General features: G+C 40.9%; 1 protein-coding gene across 1 annotated transcript in view; it reads right to left on the bottom strand.

Moving 5' to 3' along the window:
- Nucleotides 1-271: 271 nt before the first annotated feature.
- Nucleotides 272-20,073, bottom strand: part of Asb4 (ankyrin repeat and SOCS box containing 4) — a 49,801-nt gene continuing 29,999 nt past the window's right edge. Inside the window, exons 3-5 of the mRNA XM_048337891.1 lie at nucleotides 14,466-14,956; nucleotides 3,003-3,116; nucleotides 272-1,717 (exon numbers count right to left, since the gene is read on the bottom strand). Of these exons, the coding sequence (XP_048193848.1) occupies nucleotides 1,529-1,717; nucleotides 3,003-3,116; nucleotides 14,466-14,956 (794 nt within the window). The 3' untranslated portion in view covers nucleotides 272-1,528. The remainder of the gene's footprint in view (nucleotides 1,718-3,002; nucleotides 3,117-14,465; nucleotides 14,957-20,073) is intronic.

Below are 20,073 nucleotides of genomic sequence, written 5' to 3'. Positions count from 1 at the left end.
CAAGAACAAGACAGTAAAGCAGTGTTGGCCTCATAAACAAGTAGTCCCACTATCTACATTTGTTTTTGTAGGTCATGGAGTTTGAACTTAAAACTGGGTGCTGTCTCTGAGCTCTTACGCTCAAGGCTAGATAGAACTCTACCACTTTAAGCCACAGCACCACTTCCAGTCTTCTCGTGGTTAATTAGAGATAAGAGTCTTGTGGCACTTTCCTGCTTGGGCTAGCTTTGAACACTGATCTCCAGATCTCAGCCTCTTGAGTAGCTGGAATTACAGGTGTAAGCCATTGATCTGTTTTAATTTTTTTTTTCTCTGCAAAACACTAATGAGCAAGTCTGATTAATACCCTTATCTATCTTATGTTTCTCACTTTCAAAAAGTCTATTTACTTTCTGAAACTAGCCATCACCAGCAATGTGTTCTTCATCTTTCAGCTGAGCCACTGAGAAATGTCAGTCAGTTATACAAAAAGACCAAAATATTCAACCAAGTCTTTCCCCTCTTTAACGTGGTTTCATCCTAAACTTCCTTGCCACATATAGGAGAATAAGTGAATGTGTAACATTTTTCTCAAAGGAAGTACTAGTAAGGAACTATAATAAATCAATAGCTAGATTTGGAGAAACTGAGGCATATTTACTCACTATAGCATGAGATCCCCCTATTTACACAATCTCGTCACTCTTTATCTTCATGCTTCAAAGAAAAATCACACACTTCACTTCAGAAACACAACTTTGAAAGGGAAGCATTAACTCGAGTCTGCATCTGTACTTTTGCCCTGACACTTTTTACTGCAGTCACCTGCTTGTATGTCTGGATCCTTTGCTTAATGGTGAGACTCTGGAGGGCAGGAGTCAAAGAAGACTTGTCTTTGCATCTCCAGTCTCTGGCTCAGTCAGTGTGTGATATGACATGTCCATTTCTGACTATTAAGTGGACTGGGGGTCTTTCTCATTGGACTAGAAGATCTCTTTTTGACTATGCTTATGGGCATTCTTCACAAAAAAATAAGGGGAAAGGAATTTGGTTTGGAAAGCAAAAGTTTGCAAAACTAGTGGCAGTAAAGGTTGCTAAATGGCCAGGGGATGGGGAAGCATCAAGTTTTAGAAGCCATACACAAAACCTGCTCAGTTGCAAGCTGAACAGTAATGTAAACTTATAACTGATAAGGTAGAAAATGATTTTTGTTATATGAAAACGTGGGTCCCATTTTAGATGAAATGATATATGAAAAGTTTTACAAAATATATCAGGCACCTAACAAGAACACTATACACAGTAGCTACCACTGTTATATCCAATACCTTCTAAATGCATATTTGTCTTTGAAAATTCCTTAACTAACTTCACACATTTATTTTCCCTCATCATGATTCTCCAGGATTAATGACATAAGTGTTTGTAAAGTGTTTTGAAATCCCTAAAGTGTCATCATCAGCCCAAGTACCATTTTAATTATGCAAACTGTGTCTACCCAGCGAGTCCACTTAAATATCTAAGATTGGGAAGTGCTGTCTCATAAGGTTTAATAAATGATTCCCTCTGGCTCTAAAAGCAAGTACTTTTTCAATGACAATGGGAGGGAAAGCAAAGGAATTGCCTTGTGGCATCTGTTGTGCAACGCTTTCCGAATGGCACATCTCGACAAATGCATGAGGGTCCTCGGAGTGTTACAGCACACCATGAAGAGAGAGTGGTAAAAATCCCAGTATTTCTGAAAAAGGAAGGCAGGAGAGGCAAAGTTATGAAAGGGTCACCATTTACATTAATGAAAAACCACCATGACACATTTGGCTTTTGCTTGACATGCCCAGAGAAGCGTCATAGAGTCTCCAATGGAGAGATATGATTACACATGAAGTTGAGCAGCTGCAGTGAGGAGGGGCAGATAAGCAGAGTGGAGAGAGGAGGGGAAATATCTTGACAGTGCCCAACTCTAAATAAACTAAAATATAAAGTGTACTTATATGAACTGCCTGTACCAATAGAAATCAAAATCACAATTTGAAAGTCATCTAATATTATTGTACATGATTGTGTACAATTTGTGCATCTGTTGTGACCTGTATATTAAAATATAGTGAGAATGGAGGATTCATGAAATTCACTTTGCTTACATAACTTTTAAAAGTAAAATAGTTAATGTTTAGGGATTACACACCTAAACTATTGGTCTCTAAGCTTAGGGAACTTTGTGTTCTTTGCTTGGTTCCTTTTGTGTATTAGCCACAGATTTGGGCTGCTAAAATCAAGACCCAGAGTTTTGGTAGAAATGACTGGTTTAGCAGGGCATTGGCGGCTCACAGCTATAATCCTAGCTACTCAAAGGACTGAGAACTGGGGATCTCAGTTCAAAGCCATCCTCCGCAGGGAAGTTCATTGGATTCTTCTCTCCAGTTAACCACCAGAACACTGAAAATGGTGCTGTGGCTCAAAGTTTTCCTGCACTAGACTTGAGCAAAAAAGCTCCAAGACAGTGCTCAGGCCTTGTGTTCAAGCCCCACAACCAGCCACAAAGGAAAAAGAAAAAGAAAGGACTGGTTTACAGGGGCAGCAAAGTCCATAAGTGAGAACCGGAAAGTATGCTCACTTCAGGGTTTTTAAAAGTCTATCTCCTTCTTAATCAGAATCACTTCAAGATATTTAAAGTAAGTGAAAAATCCATATAAACACTATAATTTCCTGGTTTAAAAAATGCTATCTGAGGAACCTCAAATGTTATCATTTAATTTATCTAAATTGATGGAAAAGAAAATTGCTATCTTTATATATATTCAACTTGCCATTACACAGTTTCCTCAAGAGACTCAATATGTCAAGTATTTGACAGAACTATATGCTCTCAGACCTGCTTTTTATAACTCTTTTTTTCTCATTATATTTGTAAAGGCTTTCAAAGCATCTCAAAACCAATATTTTAAATTGAAAAGTTCTGTGCTTGTGTGGCAGTCTAGCATTTCTTGGTAATGAAAACCATAGGAAGTAAATTGTATATTTACCTCCAAGTCATCATCCGGGATAGCTCTTCTCCATTTTATGTTCCATCTGATGTGTTCATAGGCGTTGACTACAACTTCAATTGCTTTCGGACAAGAATGGCAAGCCTGGATCACCTGTAGAGGAAGAATAGAGTGTTCTTTGTTCAGTGAATACACAGAATCCAGGCATGCTTCCCTCAGAGGCATCAAGAATTTGTCCACCATGGTCCAGCATTGCACAGTGATAGTCTCTGAAACTTTGGAAGTTAAGGTCAAAGGATCCCTTGAATTTGAGACTGGCCCACAGCAAGACCCCTATCTACAAAAAAGAAAAACCACAATAAAAATTGTTTTAAAAAAGTTCTAGACCTGTAGGCTCCCTAGAGCAATGAAGTGGATTTTTAAGAAAGTTCATACCTTTGAGTGTCCACACATAATCTGTCCTCTCTCATAGCTGACTGGCAGATCAATACAATTGAACAAATTTAACTTCACCATTCATAAGCCACAAAAATCAAATGCTAAGGAAGAAGGTAGGAATCTGAAGTGCTTGCCCTCTACACAACTTGCAGGCACCTATAACCCCGGCATTTGGGAGGATTTCAAGTGTAAGGCCAGCCTGGGTTCTATAGAAAGATCCTGTCTAAAAACAAACAAAAAAGTTAAAGTATAATAATTTTTTAAGAAACTACAGAAATTTCATGGCGAACTGTGTGACTTGGGATTAGTGGTCAGGATAGATTCCTGGGAGGGAGGGAGGGGAAAGCTGAACTTGGTTTTCAGTCCTGGACAATAGAAAGGTCTTGGTATGTAAATGTGCCCACACTGGGGTACCTTGAGGTGTATAATAGAAACTAGCTTTAATCAAAAAGCTTTATTCTTTCTCTTTCTCCTGGCCATGCACACCTACTCCCTGGAATCTTCTCTATCCCTGACATGATACCTCAACAGGACCCACACTTGTTTCTAGCTCATTTTTCATAATAACAAGTCCTCCACTCATTCTAGATACAAAAACACTGTCATATCAGTAACAAAAAGTATGTCCATGTTAACTGAGTAACTGGATTCTAAATTTTGTTCCAAGGAAAGGAGTCCTCTCTCACATAACCCAGGCCTTTCTGAAGCTGGGAGCCTCTGTTGTTGAAGGAGGGTTCATGGGAGTAGACTAAATGGGAAATTCATGTTGGGTCTTTCTCTCCTTTTTTTTTTTTTTTTTTTTCAGAGTCTACTAAACCTTTGGAATATCCAGAGCAAAAAGAGAATGTTTGGTTGCTCTTAATGAGCCCTTTCCAAGTCTTAATTAAGAGAGTTGCAATTTTCCACTATCATTCCTCAGCTCCAAAGGAAGGAGAAGAACTGGAAGCTGAGTTCAGTCACCAGTGTCCAATGATTTTGATCAATCATATCTATGAACAGAAACTTCCATAAAGATCAGGGAGTTTCTAAAATGATTTAAAAAAAAATTGAAATGTTGGCACACTGTGCCCCAGGAGGCACAATGGAAGTTTTTTTGTGTGTTGTTTTTTTTTTTACGGCCCTCCACATTTGGTTCTATGGTTGTTTGGCATTTGATTGCTACTGAGTTGTATCCTCTAAAGTAAGCTAACAAATTAATGCTCCCAACTAAAGCACTTTCCTGAATTCTGAGAGTCATTCTAACCAATTATCTAATCCAAATGATCTAATTCAGAGATCAGGGAATCTCAAATTTGTTTGTCAGCCTGACAGAAATGAGGGCAAGCCAAACAACCTTATTGGAAGCTAGTATCTAAAGTTGGAGCAATCTTATGGGACCTAGGCTATAACCTGTGGAATCTGACACTAAATGCACATTGTTAGTGTTGGAATAAATGGAATTGTTGGATACGATAACTGGGTTAATAAGGTGAGAAGAAACATCTGGCAGGCTTCCGTATTTCCTCACAATGTCCTCCTTTTCCTCTACCTACATTCTCCCTGGACATCTCTGGGAGAAGAAAAGCAAAGGAGAAATCTTGGGTGGCACCAATAGGATCCCACAAGGGTGCTTTCTACAGTAGTCTCATCCTTTCATAGGGAGAGATGTTAGTTCTCCAGAGAGGTCTCCAATTGGAAATGCCCATCTGTTTGACAAGGGCAATGGCTCTCTTTCTATTGGTTCCTTACTGCCCCTGCACTCCTCACAAGTTTTTGTGTCCACCAGAACGTCTCTATCTTCTGTCTGCACAAATGTCCCAATCTCTGTAGTTCTTTGGGTGTGGCCGGATTTCACTTACAACTGATGCCACTGTCCAAATTGGCCCACAACGGCCCAGTGGAAATATCCCATCCCCAGTGAAAGGAAGCTCTCCTCAAGCCCCAACTTAATCACCATTCTCTCCTTTACCAGCAGAAAAGCAGCTCCAAACACAAAGTTGCTCCTTTAAATATTCGCATCCTCATTTAAGTGCAGGTCCATTTATCTCTCTATATGTTAGTGGGCATACATCAAGCTTTCTGAAGAATCCTACTAAAGTGTCTCGCAGTGGGGGTGAGATGAAGAGAATCCCCCCCATACTTCCACCACTGGAAAGAGGCCAGGTGTCTGCAAAGAAATATTCTTGCTAATTTTGTGGTCTACTTAGCCTCCCTCATACTTCTTTTACTAGTTCTTGCATTTTGCAAAGTAGAGTTATGAGTGTAAGGGCCACTCCTGGGAGGGCTCCAAGTAGATGCCCCCACCTGTCTAAAGTCTCCACCCTGTACCTGCATTACCTAGGGAACTGGCATACCTGAAGGCAGCCACCTCCCCTCACCTGGCCACTTCTCTCCCGCCATGTGTCATTTCTGCCATAGGCCAGAAGTTCTGGAATAAAATTTTCTCTCCTGTCTGAATAGCATGTGGTGTTCTCATTCATTGGCTACCTACTTTAATAAACCTTTCAATGAGTACATAATGTATTCAATACTCATGCAAAAAATTATGAGAGCAAGGTTATTGTTTTAATACTCAGCTAAGTAAGTGAGTATATGTATGCATGCATGGGGTGGGGGTGTCGGTGTGTATATGTATTGATAGTGTAGAGATCAGACTGACTGGATGGATCATTCAAGTCAGAAAAGAGCTAAAGATAAGAGCAAGTAAGATGGAGCTTGCTGGGATAGCAGCCGGAAGACCTTAGCCTTGACTTGACAGGCAATAGGAAGATGTTATATGCTCTTAAGAAGAAAGCATTATAACCAATCTATTTTGTTCCATTAGGAAGCCTTTACTGAGCACTGAGTTTGGCGCTATGACAGTAATTCTGAGAAGTTTATGACCTGTTTTTGTCTTTAAGAAGTTTACAACCTATCTAAACCAAGAAGACACAGATATTTCAGAGTTAGAGAACAATATGAGTCAGTACATAATAAAAGACTAACTTAAAGATCATCCAGTGTCCCTAGCACACCATGAATAAATGCACAAAGAAGAAAACAAGCGCATCAAGGACAGGGTGGTGAAAGGCTGATGGCAGTGAACTCCCAGAAGCTCCTTAGTCCCAGGGAATGCTGAGTAACAAACATGGGGGCTTGATAATGGAGCTTGATACTGGTCAGAGATGGTAAATAAACAATGCAACTTAGAAGGCTGACACGTAGGACAATAAGGACTGCAACATATAGGAACAGAACTTGGAAGTCCTGTACAGATAATGAAGAGGAGGATATATCATCTGTAAATTCTCAATGGTATACAGAGATGTAGATATGCGTACCATAGAGGTACATGCTGACTAAGTTGTGAGGCTCCATCATTCTCTAAATGGACATAAATAGCAAGGGTGGAGGACCAGCATCAGAAACCATAATAAAAGAGAGAAGAAGAAGAAAATAATAATAAAATAATAAGATTCGTATTATTATATTGATATATTATTGCATTTTGTATAATGTATTACATATTCTCATAAATATTATGTATTATATATTGATGCTATATTGTACATGTTTCATGTATTATATATATATTTTATATATGAAATAGAAGTTATACTATATCATTAGATTATATGAATATATTATTATGTTGAAGATTGACTATGTGCTAGGGACTATGTTAACTCTTTACATACTTTAATTAGTTTGCTCAATCTTCAAACATCTATAATGAGATCAGTCCTATCATCAGCCCAACTTCACAGATTTAAAACCAAAGTCTAAGAAAAACTTAAATTCCTAGTCATCTAACTAGTAGGATTCATACATTTATCTACATGACCCCAATGTATAACCCAGATATTGTCAGAGTCAAAGACACCAAATGAAGAGAGTGTTCAGAGCTGGGTGATCACTAGGACCTTGAAGACCAGAGAGACAATGACAGACTGAATATTATCAGATTTGATTAGAAGGCCAGCTTACTGAGAGTTAGGTAGTATAAACGGATAAGGGCCAGAACATGAAAAAAGTATAGGATGAACGAACACTTTACCTGACGCATCTTTGTCTTTAAGGCCTTCCATGTCATCACATGCAGGGTATTAAGACTCAATAAATAATTTTTCCTTCTGAATTAACATTCCACTTCAAAATGATATGAAGATAAAGGGGCACTTGTAGCTCACATGTGTAATCCATCCTAGCTACTTAGGAGGCTGAAATTTGAGGATCATGGTTCAAAGTCAGCCTTGGCAGAGACTTTCATGAGGCTCTTTTTTTTTTTCCTCATGAGACTCTTATCTCCCATTAACCAGCCGACAACTGGAAGTCGGACTGTGACTCATAGTGATAAAGTGCTAGCCGTGAGCAAAATAGCTCAGGGACAGAACCCAGGCCCTGAGTTCAAGCACTGACAAAATAAAAGATGAAGATGACCAACTCTCTCAGACCCAAAACTCATCTTAATCACTGATGAAACTGACCCCATATATTTAGTTATAGGGCCACATACAGCTTCTATTCCTCTTCCATCGACTTAATCTCATTTCAAAAAACTGTAGGCCTCCCTCTGAAAACAGAATCAGTCCCAGAAACTTGCTACACAGAACAAAGATTTCAGATGTCCTCCAGACTCAAAGTTCCACAAGTAAACTCAGTTCTTCCTCTAGCTCATCAGTTTCCTAAGTGGAGTGAGAAGGCAAGTTGAGGGGAGAGCAAGATTTCAAAACTTCCCTCATGAAATCCACAGACAACAGAGATGGCAGACCTTCTCTAAGTAATGCACCAAAACCCACCTCCAGTAGGAATCAGGAGCAACAAGACATGACAAGTTGAAGTGGGACCAATCGATATGACAAGCAAAAACAAAAAGATTGTTAAAGTTTCTGTATCTATTACACCTGTAGATTCCCTTCCCTTCCCCACCAGACCTTTGTGGCTTGAAGAACAGCATGGTGGGAGTGTTTACACCACAGAAGTCAGCACATGCTACTCCACAGGGCACTTTTCCATTTAATCTGCATTAGAAACATGCTCTCCATTAATTTTTTAAATCTAGATACCAAGGAAGCCAGAAAATCATGGTCTGCTTAGTAATAGTGTTTTCTACCATACATAAATCATAGATACAAATAGCAAGAATATAGATATGCAAAGTAATATAATTAGAAAATGTAGAAGGAAGAAAATGTTTTTAAGATATATATTTTTTGCTTTCAGTATACTTTAATCACAGGTTTTTATTATTTAATTTTTAATAATGTCTACATTTAACAGTCAGCTCTCAAAAATCCTGATGAATTTACATTCAGGTCCTGTGAGCTACTACAAACTTGTGTGATTCCCAGATTTAAGAAGCACAGTCACTTGCCATCCCAGACTGAATGCACCTTGAAGTTTTAAAGTAGCAAAGGCATCAGAGTTATCCAGCCTAGTAACTAGGGCCAAAATGAGCACACCATAAATATTTGTTCATGAGAGGACCCATTTGCATACATATTTGAGGTATAATATGCAAAGTTATATGTCTGACCACGGCTTTTTTTTTTTTTTTTTTTTGGTCATGGAGCTTGAATTCTGGGCCTAGGCTCTGTCCCTGAGCTCTTCAGCTCAAGGCTAGTGCTCCACCACTTGAGCTACAATGTCACTTTCTGTTTTCTGATGGTTAATTGGAGATGAGTATCACAGACTTTCCTTCCTGGGCTGGCTTTGAACTTCCATGTACAGATCTCAGTTTCTTCAGCAGATAGGATTACAGGCATAAGCCACCAGCATTCAGCTTGATCTTGGTTTTTTTCAGCTAGATCTAAGCTCCATCAGCCACGAGAGGGTAAACAGGTGGTTGGAGGCTGTCACTCATTGGTACTGGGACATATGAAGTAAAATTTAGACACTGTGGGCTACAGAAAGTCAACTAGAAGGACTTTTTTCTGAGTTTCTGACTGTCGGGGTAGACAAATAATTTTCCAAAGCCAAGGTCTTGGAAGGCTGAGGGAAGTAGAGATTTTTTTTTTTATTTCAAGCTATGGAAAAGGATGGCCAATATGTAGATGCATGTAAAAGAGACAGAGACAAGCAGAAGCTTGCCTTCATGCTTGAACACTAGCTACAAATTGCCATCGTAGTACCATGGAAAGCTAGAGTTGCAAGAGACACTGAAGGTAATTAAATCCCCTGACATTTGTGATGAGGAAATTGAAACCTAAGTTCTGTTTAAATTTCAAAAGAATTCTGTTTGTGAAGCCAAAGATTTTGCTAATAATTAATCGGAAAATGGTATCTATTTTATAAAAATTCATAGACTTGGGGCTGGAAATATGGCCTAGTGGTAGAGTGCTTGCCTCATATACTCTGGGTTTGATTCCTCAGCACCACATATATAGAAAAAAGCCAGACGTGACGCTATGGCTCAAGTGATAGAATGCCAGCCTTGAGCAAAAAGAAGCCAGGGACAGTGCTCAGGCCCTGAGTTCAAGCCCCAGAATTGGAAAAAGAAATTCGCAGACATATTCTTTCTAGAAGGATGATCTGTAGTAAGAAGCACAGCAATCATTAGTTGAGGAATCAATAAAAGAGATATGTTTAAGCAATCAATACAGAGATGGTAGGTGAAATTAGCCCAAGTCTTCTACCAAAAATACTTAGTATTCATTCTAGAATTTCTTTTTAAAAAAGCATGCCCTGGCACCAATAGGTGATACCAGTAATCTTAGCAACTCAGGAAGCTGAGGCTTGGAGAATTGTGGTTCAAGGCTAGCCTGGGCAAAAAAATCTTATCTCCAATTAATCAGCATAAAGGCAGACTGGAAATGTGGCTCAAGTGGTAGTAAATCAGTCATGAGCAAGAAAGCTACCTACTAGATTTTTTTTAAGTATAGTCAGCTGCTATTATTTATCTCTTTTATTGATTCCTCAACTAATTTCTACATTCTGCATTAATTCCCATACTATGGTGCATCTCTTCATGAGGACCAAAATGGTTATCAAACAAGCAATCTCTATATACCCTTAGATGTTCCTTAGCTCCCAGCCTTGGTAAACACTAAGCACACAGACAAATGGAGGCAGAAGAAAAATGCAGCCAGATGTTATTCTTCCCTTGAAACCCATTACTTTCTTCTCAGCCAGGGGGATGCCAACCATAGTAAATAGTAATAGTAATAGTAATGCCAGGTACCCAGTTAAATTTGAATTCTAAACAGTCTGACAACAAATAATTTTAGTGCAAGCATATTCCAAATACTGTTAAAATATGTATTAACAATTACTATTTATCTAAACTCCACATTTAACTAAGCACTCAGTATTTCACTGGTAACCCTACTACTAACTCATATTCAGAAACAGTTACACCAAGTTGCACATGCATAAATGTGATGGACCCATAGTTTAGCAACCCAACACACACTTCATACTTTCATCTGCACCTGTATATCACAGGAAGATAACCTCTCACTTTTTATTAGGGTAAAACAAAAATAGGTGGCTTGAAATCACAATCTTTTGCAGTCCTTATATTCACAAAGTCAAAAGATGCCAATGCTGTCATTAGTTTTTGCTGGCAATCGGCTGCTTCATTTTCTGCTGGCAGAAGACTTGATTGCATGAATGTTCCTTCGAGGCTGGCAGCTCCTTCTACACTAGCACTTTGGGCTTCTTCTAGAACTAAGACTGGGCCACACTTTCTCAGATCTCAGTAATTATTTTACAAGGAAATAACTAAAGAACCTTAAGAGATTGTAAGTCCTCACTCTACACTGACTTCCAGGAACCTGAGCCATCAAATAGCAAAAAGCTACTGTGGATCACAAAGGGGGAAACCCACTGCCTCCTCCTTGTGCTGACCAGGCTGAGAAGCAGAAAGCATGCAGGACCTTCATCTTCTGTGACTCTCTGTGACTCTATTCACCCATCATAAAATAATTGGACAAAAAAATTAACCTCTTCAAGCGATGACAACTAGGAAGAATTTTAGACCCTTCCCCTCACCATCTAGCAGAGAGGAAGATACCACATATTAAAAGGAGATTCAAGATTAGCCTCCCTGCCATTCTCTCAATCCAATGCCACTCTCAAATCACTTCAGTGAAGAAATCCTAAAGCTACCTTAACCTTCATATACTGATATATTTGTGTATAGTAAGATACTTAAAGGTAAAAAGGGACTTCTTATACCCTGGGCTTCATACACAGCCTTCTTCAGCAGCAGAAATTATCCTTACCTTCCCCAAATCCTCACAGTCCTACCTTTTCCTCCCCAAGAAAAATGTCTTTCTTGCCCTAGAAGAAAGCTCAATCTTGGTTCCCTAGGGTGTCACTTCCTTCTGAATTATGCTTGGAGAAAAAAAAAATCAAATGTCCTTTTGTACCCTGGAAAGCAATTGCAGACCCTATAATTCTCTTTTTCCTCCTGCTTATATAATTTATACATTGGCTTTCAGTGAAATACACCCTGCACATATTTGCCTTGTATTTGGAAGACTGCATCTTCAGCTCTGACCTTGCTCTTGTAAATAAGGAAACTGAATTCCCCATCCACGAAAGAACTAATCACTTTATCTTCTGGATAAATGAGTCAGTCCTTTTGCTTGTCGTAAAAATGACTTTCTCTTTGGAAAATCTGGCTGTGGAATTGTTCTAAATCACTTTCAAGCATCTGCATAGTAAATTGAGTAGTTTTTCTTTACTTCTCCTTTGGAGGGTGGCCAGCTGTCTTGCACATTCTTTCTGATAGCAACAAAAAAAAATGTTTATAATATCAGCCAGCCATCAGTAGCCATCCCTACCTTAAATCTCTTACATATATAGCCAAACTAGAGGAAGTTGGAGGAGAAAACAGAAGTGAATAGGAAAGTGATAATGTAGATAAAAAGTTCATTGATACAGATACTTGTCAGCAAATTTCACAGGCTAATGAAGCCACTAAGTAAAACAAGTCAAGGGGAAACCTACACTTCATCAAGAGCATACCATGTGAGGAAGAGGAAGAAAGGAAAATGGTGTGGTTGAGCAACCTGGCTGGTCTCCTAACAGACATACTTCCCTCAGATGCTCCTGAAAACTTCACATTATCACCTTCACTGACTGATCCGATGAGAGATTTGGGTTCTGAGACATAGAGGATTGTGACTTAAAAAAAAGTAGTAGAGGGGCTAGGAATATGGCCTAGTGGTAGAGTACTTGCCTAGCGTACATGAGGCCCTGAGTTCAATTCCGCAGCACTACAGATACAGGAAAAGCTAGAATTGGCACTGTGGCTCAAGTGGTAGACGAAGAAGCCAGGGTAAGTGATCAGGCCCTGAGTTCAAGCCCCAGGACTGCCCCCCCAAAAAATAAAAAATAAAAAAATAGTAGATAAATGGCAAAGCCAGGACCCATGACCACAGCCACCAAGCTTCTCCCTCCACCTTCCTCACTGGTATCTGTCAGAGTTTCCTTTGTCAAAAAGTCCTGAGGACCTTGCCACACCAGAGGAAAGAAAACTGTTGAAAAACCCATTCTCACTGTTAAAGAGAAGGAGAAAGTCACTAAGCTATGTTGATCAAAACCTCATTTTACCTAAGTAACAGGGAGCTTCAAGACACAAAACAACATTGGGTCTCTAGGCAGTGCTCATGTATATCTTGCCTCTACAATCTGAGAAGGCTTCTACTGGTGAAGAAGGCTCTGATTCTACTGGTTCTACTGCTCAACAGACATGTGATGATTGTCATAATCATAGACATCATTTTTTATAATAGCTACCAGGCACTCAACAGCTTGCTAAGCACTTCTCAAGTGTTATTTAATTCTCAAAACAACCTAATGAACTGTGACTCAGGATAAGCGATACAGTATTTCTCTGATACCCTCGTGCCCTGTGTCCCTCTCCATCCTTTCACTCTTGGAAGGAAGGTAGCCTAACAGCATCAATATACACAAAATATGTTTTGTCAAGTGAGATGCATTTCTTATTGTCTACAAGTTCCACTGTGAAATATGAACAAACTAAAAGAAGTGGGGGAGAAAGATGTTGAGAGATGGAGGAAGAGGGTTGAGACAAGAAAGGGGAAACTGAAAGAACAAAAAGTGGTCTAAGGAGAAGAGTAAAGAATCTGTGGTACCATACTCTGGACTCTGAGTATATTTGTGTGAGTTTTCAATAGATTTAATTTCTCTCTTGCCAAAGCATAGAAGCATGTTGTACCTATTTTGCAGGAGAGGAAAATGGGGCTTAGGAAGTTTAAGTAATTTACTCAATCTCCCATATTTGTAAGTAGTAAGACCCAAGTTTGACCCCCAAATCCATACTTTTTTAGTTCTCTGATAAATAGCATGGCTAAGTCTAGAATTGATGAGTACAGATGACAAAGCAAAGATGAAAATTAAAAACAGGAACAACTTGATGTATAAGTTAAACTACAGTGTTGTAGATTCACCATAGAGCTTGTTCACATTTGTTGTCTTGGTGAAGTCAGAGTGCCAATGTATGATTCGGAAAATCAGTGCAACTTTAAGCTGTAGACCTTCAGAGAGGTAAAAGCTATTGACTACTGTGGGCTGGGAATACAAGCTGCAGACGTTTACATGGGTTCTGCTGGTTTGACCTCACTTTCAAAACTGCAGCTATCATACCAAATAGGCCTTTGCATCCAAAAGCATTTTTGCTGAGGCTGGCCTTTGAACTGCAGTTCCCTGATTTTCACCTCCTGTAGCTAGAATTACAGGCATGGGCTACTGCAACTGGCAAGTTGAGTCATCTTTAGACTAACAATTTGCTAGGAAGAGTAAGAGCAAGTGTGCCTGTCTGGCACCCTGTTCATCTGTCTGGAAGGCAAACTTCAGTCCTTCAAGGAAACCACTGTCAGTTCACTGGGTTTTGCACACAATGAGAAAGGAAAAAGTTTTTTGCCACCCTTGGACTGGTTCCTAGATCTGAGGCCCAGATTTCAAACAGACCTGGTCTAGGACAAAGTAGCTCAGGTTAGGTGTGTCTGTGGAAGGCTGCATAGAGACCAGAGGTATTTAGTCCAAGAACTTAAGCTTCCAACAAATGGGACATTCGAGACCAAGCTGCCACTTGAGTCTGCTCCCCCCATTTCCCAACCCTAGATCCCGCCTCACCTTGTGGAACTGTGGTGGGTAAATCCTGGCCGCCCCATGGTTCAACAGCAACTGGTAGCAGACCTCAGGCCGGGCTGAAGGTCTCACAGAGGTGACCTTCAGCACGTATTGGATGGCAGCACAGCCGTTGATATCCATGAGATTGGCCTCAGCGCCCGCTTCCAGCATCATGTGCATGAGCACGTGGTCGCAGTTCCAGGCGGCCTTGTGCAGCGGAGACTTGAAGTCATCGTCCCGGGCGTTGACCTCGGCTTGGTGGTCCAGCAGGGTGCGGCAAATGAGGTGATGCTCCCTGCTGTACTCCTGCTCCTTGAAGCGCAGGGACCAGTACGCAGCTATGGCCAGCGGGGTCTCCATGTGGGCGTTCACGCTGTCCACTATGGCACCATGCTCCACGTAGAAGGCCACCAGCTCCGAGAGACCGAAGTGGGCAGCTGTGTGCAAAGGCGTCTCCTCATCCTGGTTGTTGGTCTTCATGTTCACGTTGGCGCCTAAGGGAAATCGAGGCAGGTAAGAATTTGAAACAGTTTGTCATTCTCACTCAAGTTCATTACACAGGACTTTCCTCATTGATTCTATTTATGTTATTCCCATTTGACCACTTCGGTCCACTTCTGGGCCGTCTGGCCGTGCGTAAGGAAACCACTCTTTGAAACAACTGGGCAGCCAGTGAGAGGAGTAAAGCTTGTCTGGAACAGCGCTGCTGAACTTCAGTTACTAACTTCCGGGAAGATTTGGAAACACCAAATGATTTCTGTGCTTAAACAGCTTTTATCAATAAGAATGCTAAACACCGTTAAAATAAAGGTTACATCGGAAATTCTGAAGCTCATGCAAGTGGTTTGGGGAAAATAATCAATCGTTTTGAATGTTTTACAAAATGATGCTTCTCTTCATTTTCAAAGCAAGTGAACCTAAAAGTTTGTGCAGACAAACTGGAAGGACATGAAAATTTCCTGGCTCCTAGCCTGACATCTCAGTATTAGAGCTAATTCTTTGGAATACAATGAGCACACACACACACCGAGCCAAACTAATCTAAAGGTCATATTTTACGTTGAAAAGGGTAAAAGCTAGTATAATAAAAATAGTTGTTGCAAGAAAGAAAAGAATTCAGAGATTGTAGCATATTTAATGTGGGTTTGACAACAGATGTTAGAAATACATACATTTTTGTGCTTGAGGATCTCCTTAGAAATTATTTTGCTCCTTAGAAACTATTTTAATCCAATCTACTGTTTAGCTGACCAAGAAAGTATGGTGCATTTTATTTTTCTGGTAAGGAATGTTAAGTACTGGAATGGTCTGTTTGAGAAGGTGCAATTTTCCTTCTGCCTAATTGAACAGAGTAAACTAAATAAGTGCTATGGTGCCCCATCTATAATAAATCCTGCAAGAAATTTCCTACTGACTTCAAATTCACATCTGAAGCGATCATTTATTGTTATTACTATTGTCATGGTTGTTATTATTCCAATAGCAAATACTCACTTCTCATGGACAACATCCTAAGCTAAACGATTTTCATCCACCTCCTCATGAAATCTTTCTAGCAACTCTGCAGTATGCACAGTTTTAATCTTACTTTTACAGATGAAGAAATTTGTACTTAGGTTAACAATTGGCCAACAATAACTAAGCTAGTAAGCAGAAGAACCAAGATTTGAGCAGACAGGTTCGATTCAAATTACTGTGTTATTCTACCTCATTGTTGGGGTCAGCTGCACCTTTAAGGGGCCACAGCTGACCTCAGCCTGTCCCTCCCCTTCCTGTCTTTAACCGGAAGAGAAGGAAGTCTGACATCACTTAAGGGACAGCTCCTTGGGACCAATCAGGGGCCCCTCTCTTGTGCCCGCCTTTAGGGTATATCTGGGGGGTTCCTCATTTGAATAACCAGAAGCCCTAATGGCTTTCTCCAGGGGCCCATGCGTCCATGTCATTCTTGGCGGCTTTGGGGCACCCTGCGACCACACGCCACCGAGGCTACCCGTGGCCATCGCTCCCTCGTGAGCGATCATGGACCACCCGGGAAGGGGCGGACAAGTCCCTTCCCCCCCCCAAGTGAGGGGAAGTCGAGAGAGCCCACAAAATGGCGGCCCGGCGTGGGGCAGGATGCCCACGAGAAAAGCAATAGGAGCTGTCGGTAGCCTTCGGGAAGGATGGAGTGAGTAATCCGGAGCGTGTGGTACCCCCATCCACGGCGATGGGGCAGAGCAGAATCAATCCGCGTCCCAAGAGGCCGGATTGGATCAATGGCACTCTGACCAAGGGCTGAGAGAATTCTGCAACCCTCGGAGATGGGCTTGCAGCTTCGCACCTCTGGGCGCCAGGCGAGGCAGCAGCGGCAGTCTAGCCCAGGGCCCCCGCCCGGGACTTTTAAAGTCCCAAGTAGGGAGCAGCCACGCGCAATGGGCGCTGGCCTCCGGGAACGCGGGACCCAAGGCGGCAACGGGAGCCGCAGGGGGTCACGGCCTGGCATTGTTCGGATCTCAGAAAGCGCAGGCCTCATGGAGCCTAGCGCCGGTGGCAACGTGCATAGAGGTATTGTGAGTGTACAACATGCATCTGTGAGTCTGTGAGTGTTTCTGTTGAGTGAGGAGAGGTTTCCTTTTGTTTTTATCAACCACGTGGTTCTATTATGGGCAAAATAATACCATTTGCCACTGGAATTCCAGAAAACTTACATGGCCAATTTAAAAAAAAAAAAAAATCTAAGCATGCTTCAAAACGCACAAGTATCAGTATGTCTGTCCGTGTGTGTTGGTAAAACGTGGTTTCAAAGTTACTTGCCTTTTGATTACTAATCTGACTCTAATTCTTAATGTTAAACTGTTCTTTGCAGCTTGTGGGTGGAGTCACAGTAAAGGGCCTGGAGGCAGGTGTGACTCTTATCACTAAACAGCCTGGAGGCAGGTGTTACTCTTATCACCAAACTCCAAGCCAAAAGAAAAAAAAAAGGTGTTATTCTTTCTCTCCTGTGCTCTCATAAACTCTTTTAAGATCAAGGGACCAGAGTCATCTTGGAACAACTGCGCAAACCTCCATTTTCCTGACTCAGGATTAATACTTTGCTTTATAGGATGCAGGTCGACGTGTGCTAGCTGCATGGACTGTGGCAGTCTGTGGCTACAGGAAACTGACTCCACAGTCTGCTCCCAAACTGCCTTGGTTTTTTTTTCTCTTCTTTGACCTATAGTTGTTGTTTCCCCACCCCCACCCCCAAGCCGGGGACGGAGCCCCAGACCTTGCACTCTTCCGCTGAACTAAATCCCCAGAGCCTTGTAAAGGCTTTTACAGATTGGAAAACTAAAAACCCAGAGCACTTGCTCTGGAGAAATGTCTCTTCTTGTTCTCTTCAGGAAAACAAGGAATATACTGCAATTCTTCTGCTCTTCTAAAGAGAATAAGCGCTTCTTGAAGTGCAATATTTAGCTGTGGCAGTGTCGCTTGCAGTTTTGTACAAAAATTAAAGAAATTTTGCACCATGTTTCTTCTACTCCTCTCTCCCTACTGTTTGGTTTAAGGGAGTCCCGTTACAGGGAAATAGGAGCTGAGGGTTTGACACCCAACCTTAATGTCTAAAAAAAAAAAAAAAAAAAAAAAAAAAAAGTAGGCGCAAAGGTTTAACACCTTCCCTTCAATGTTTATATATAAAAAGAATGTTTTACTAATCACTTATGTATAAATTATCAGCTACTGTGAACTACCAGGGATGCCAGAACTCCAGCCTACTTCTACTTCACCACCAAAAGAGGGCTGATGGTCTGCAACTTCCTGCACTTGGCAGAAACCAGCTGAGGATTCCAGCTTCTCTGGACAAAGCCAGATGGACGGCCACCTTACCTACCCCTTCCCTCTGTGGAAGAGGCCCCCTATATATTTATATATATGTCTTATGTCAGCATTTGCCTTATGCCTACATGTGTGTTTACAACATCCCCTACTAAAAAAAAAAAAAAAAAAAAAAAAAGAGTAGCAGATGTTGGGGTCAGCTGCACCTTTAAGGGGCCACAGCTGACCTCAGCCTGTCCCTCCCCTTCCTGTCTTTAACCGGAAGAGAAGGAAGTCTGACATCACTTAAGGGACAGCTCCTTGGGACCAATCAGGGGCCCCTCTCTTGTGCCCGCCTTTAGGGTATATCTGGGGGGTTCCTCATTTGAATAACCAGAAGCCCTAATGGCTTTCTCCAGGGGCCCATGCGTCCATGTCATTCTTGGCGGCTTTGGGGCACCCTGCGACCACACGCCACCGAGGCTACCCGTGGCCATCGCTCCCTCGTGAGCGATCATGGACCACCCGGGAAGGGGCGGACAAGCCCCTTCCCCCCCCAAGTGAGGGGAAGTCGAGAGAGCCCACACCTCATCATTACTTTTCTGCAGGAAAAAAAATGTGTACACTACTCTTACATGGCATATGAAAACCAAAAAATAATAAAAAAAAATTAATGTTGAATTTTGTAATTTTAAAATATCTGTTCCCTGTGAATTGCTCAAATGTTCCCTTATTTATGCCCCACCCCCACTCCCAAGCATATAAACATATTCAAGAAAGTCAATTCTCCTGCAAGGAAGCTCAGTCAGTATCCTATGCAGGATTGAGCCCCCCCTCCCCCCAGTGTGGTTTGCAAGAATGCATAGTTCTGAATTCAGAGATTGTTGATTTTCTAACTTGCAGAAAGCAATACTGTAACCACAGGCCATCATTCACAGCAGCTCTTTTCATCAGTATTCTACCCTGGAAGAGTTCTGGGTGAGGTCTTCATTCAGGTCAAGGCTTTGCTCCTGAGTGAAATGGAATAAATAAGGACTTCTTCCCAGAAGCCATGTGTGGGGTCATTTTGGACGCTGGAGAATTTCCAGTAAGGAAGAGAATCAAGGGGTCAGAATAAAATTTTTACAGGCCAACCTGGAATAAATCACATCCTTTATTTTTTAATAGACTTGGACATTTACAATTGATCTTTGAACTCCTGGACAACTAGATATGTAGCATGGTTAGCTTTTCTAAATAGGAGATCTTTATTTTTACACTTTGAGTTGTGTCTTCTGAGAATAACTTTGTCTAGGAATATAACATATAGGAGGAATTGGCTTTTTTTAATTTCAGGTTTTTATGATTTAAGAAATTAGAGCTCAGAAACATAAACTCCTGGGAACTTTTACAAATATCTTTAATTTGAAAATATAATGTATTCATTTCCAAAAGCTACTGTAATAAAATATCACATACTAGATTACTTAGAATAACAAATTTATTCTCTAGATACCAGAAACTCTGAAATTAAAATGAGAAGAAGGTCAGTTTCTTTTCAGCGCTTTGAAGAGCCATCTGTCTCCACCTCTGTCTTAGATTTTAGTGATGGCTACTAATTTTTTCTATTCCTTTGCTTGTAGACTTGTCACTTCATGTTCTGCCATTATCATTCCATGGCAGACTCCCTGTATGTTCACATGTGGTCATCTTCCTCAGAACACTAGTCACACCTCAGTAGCGGGTCCACCTATTCTTGTACAACCTCATCTTTAAGTAATTATTTTTACAACAATCATAATTCCAAACAAATTTACATACTAATGAATTGGGGATTAAGACTTCCAACATATTTTTG

The sequence above is a fragment of the Perognathus longimembris genome, chromosome 2, assembly GCF_023159225.1.
Source record: "Perognathus longimembris pacificus isolate PPM17 chromosome 2, ASM2315922v1, whole genome shotgun sequence".
In the NCBI taxonomy this organism is placed as follows: Eukaryota; Metazoa; Chordata; class Mammalia; order Rodentia; family Heteromyidae; genus Perognathus; species Perognathus longimembris.
The sequence above is the reverse complement of the archived record's forward strand: the minus strand, read 5'-3'. Positions and strand labels throughout refer to the sequence as shown.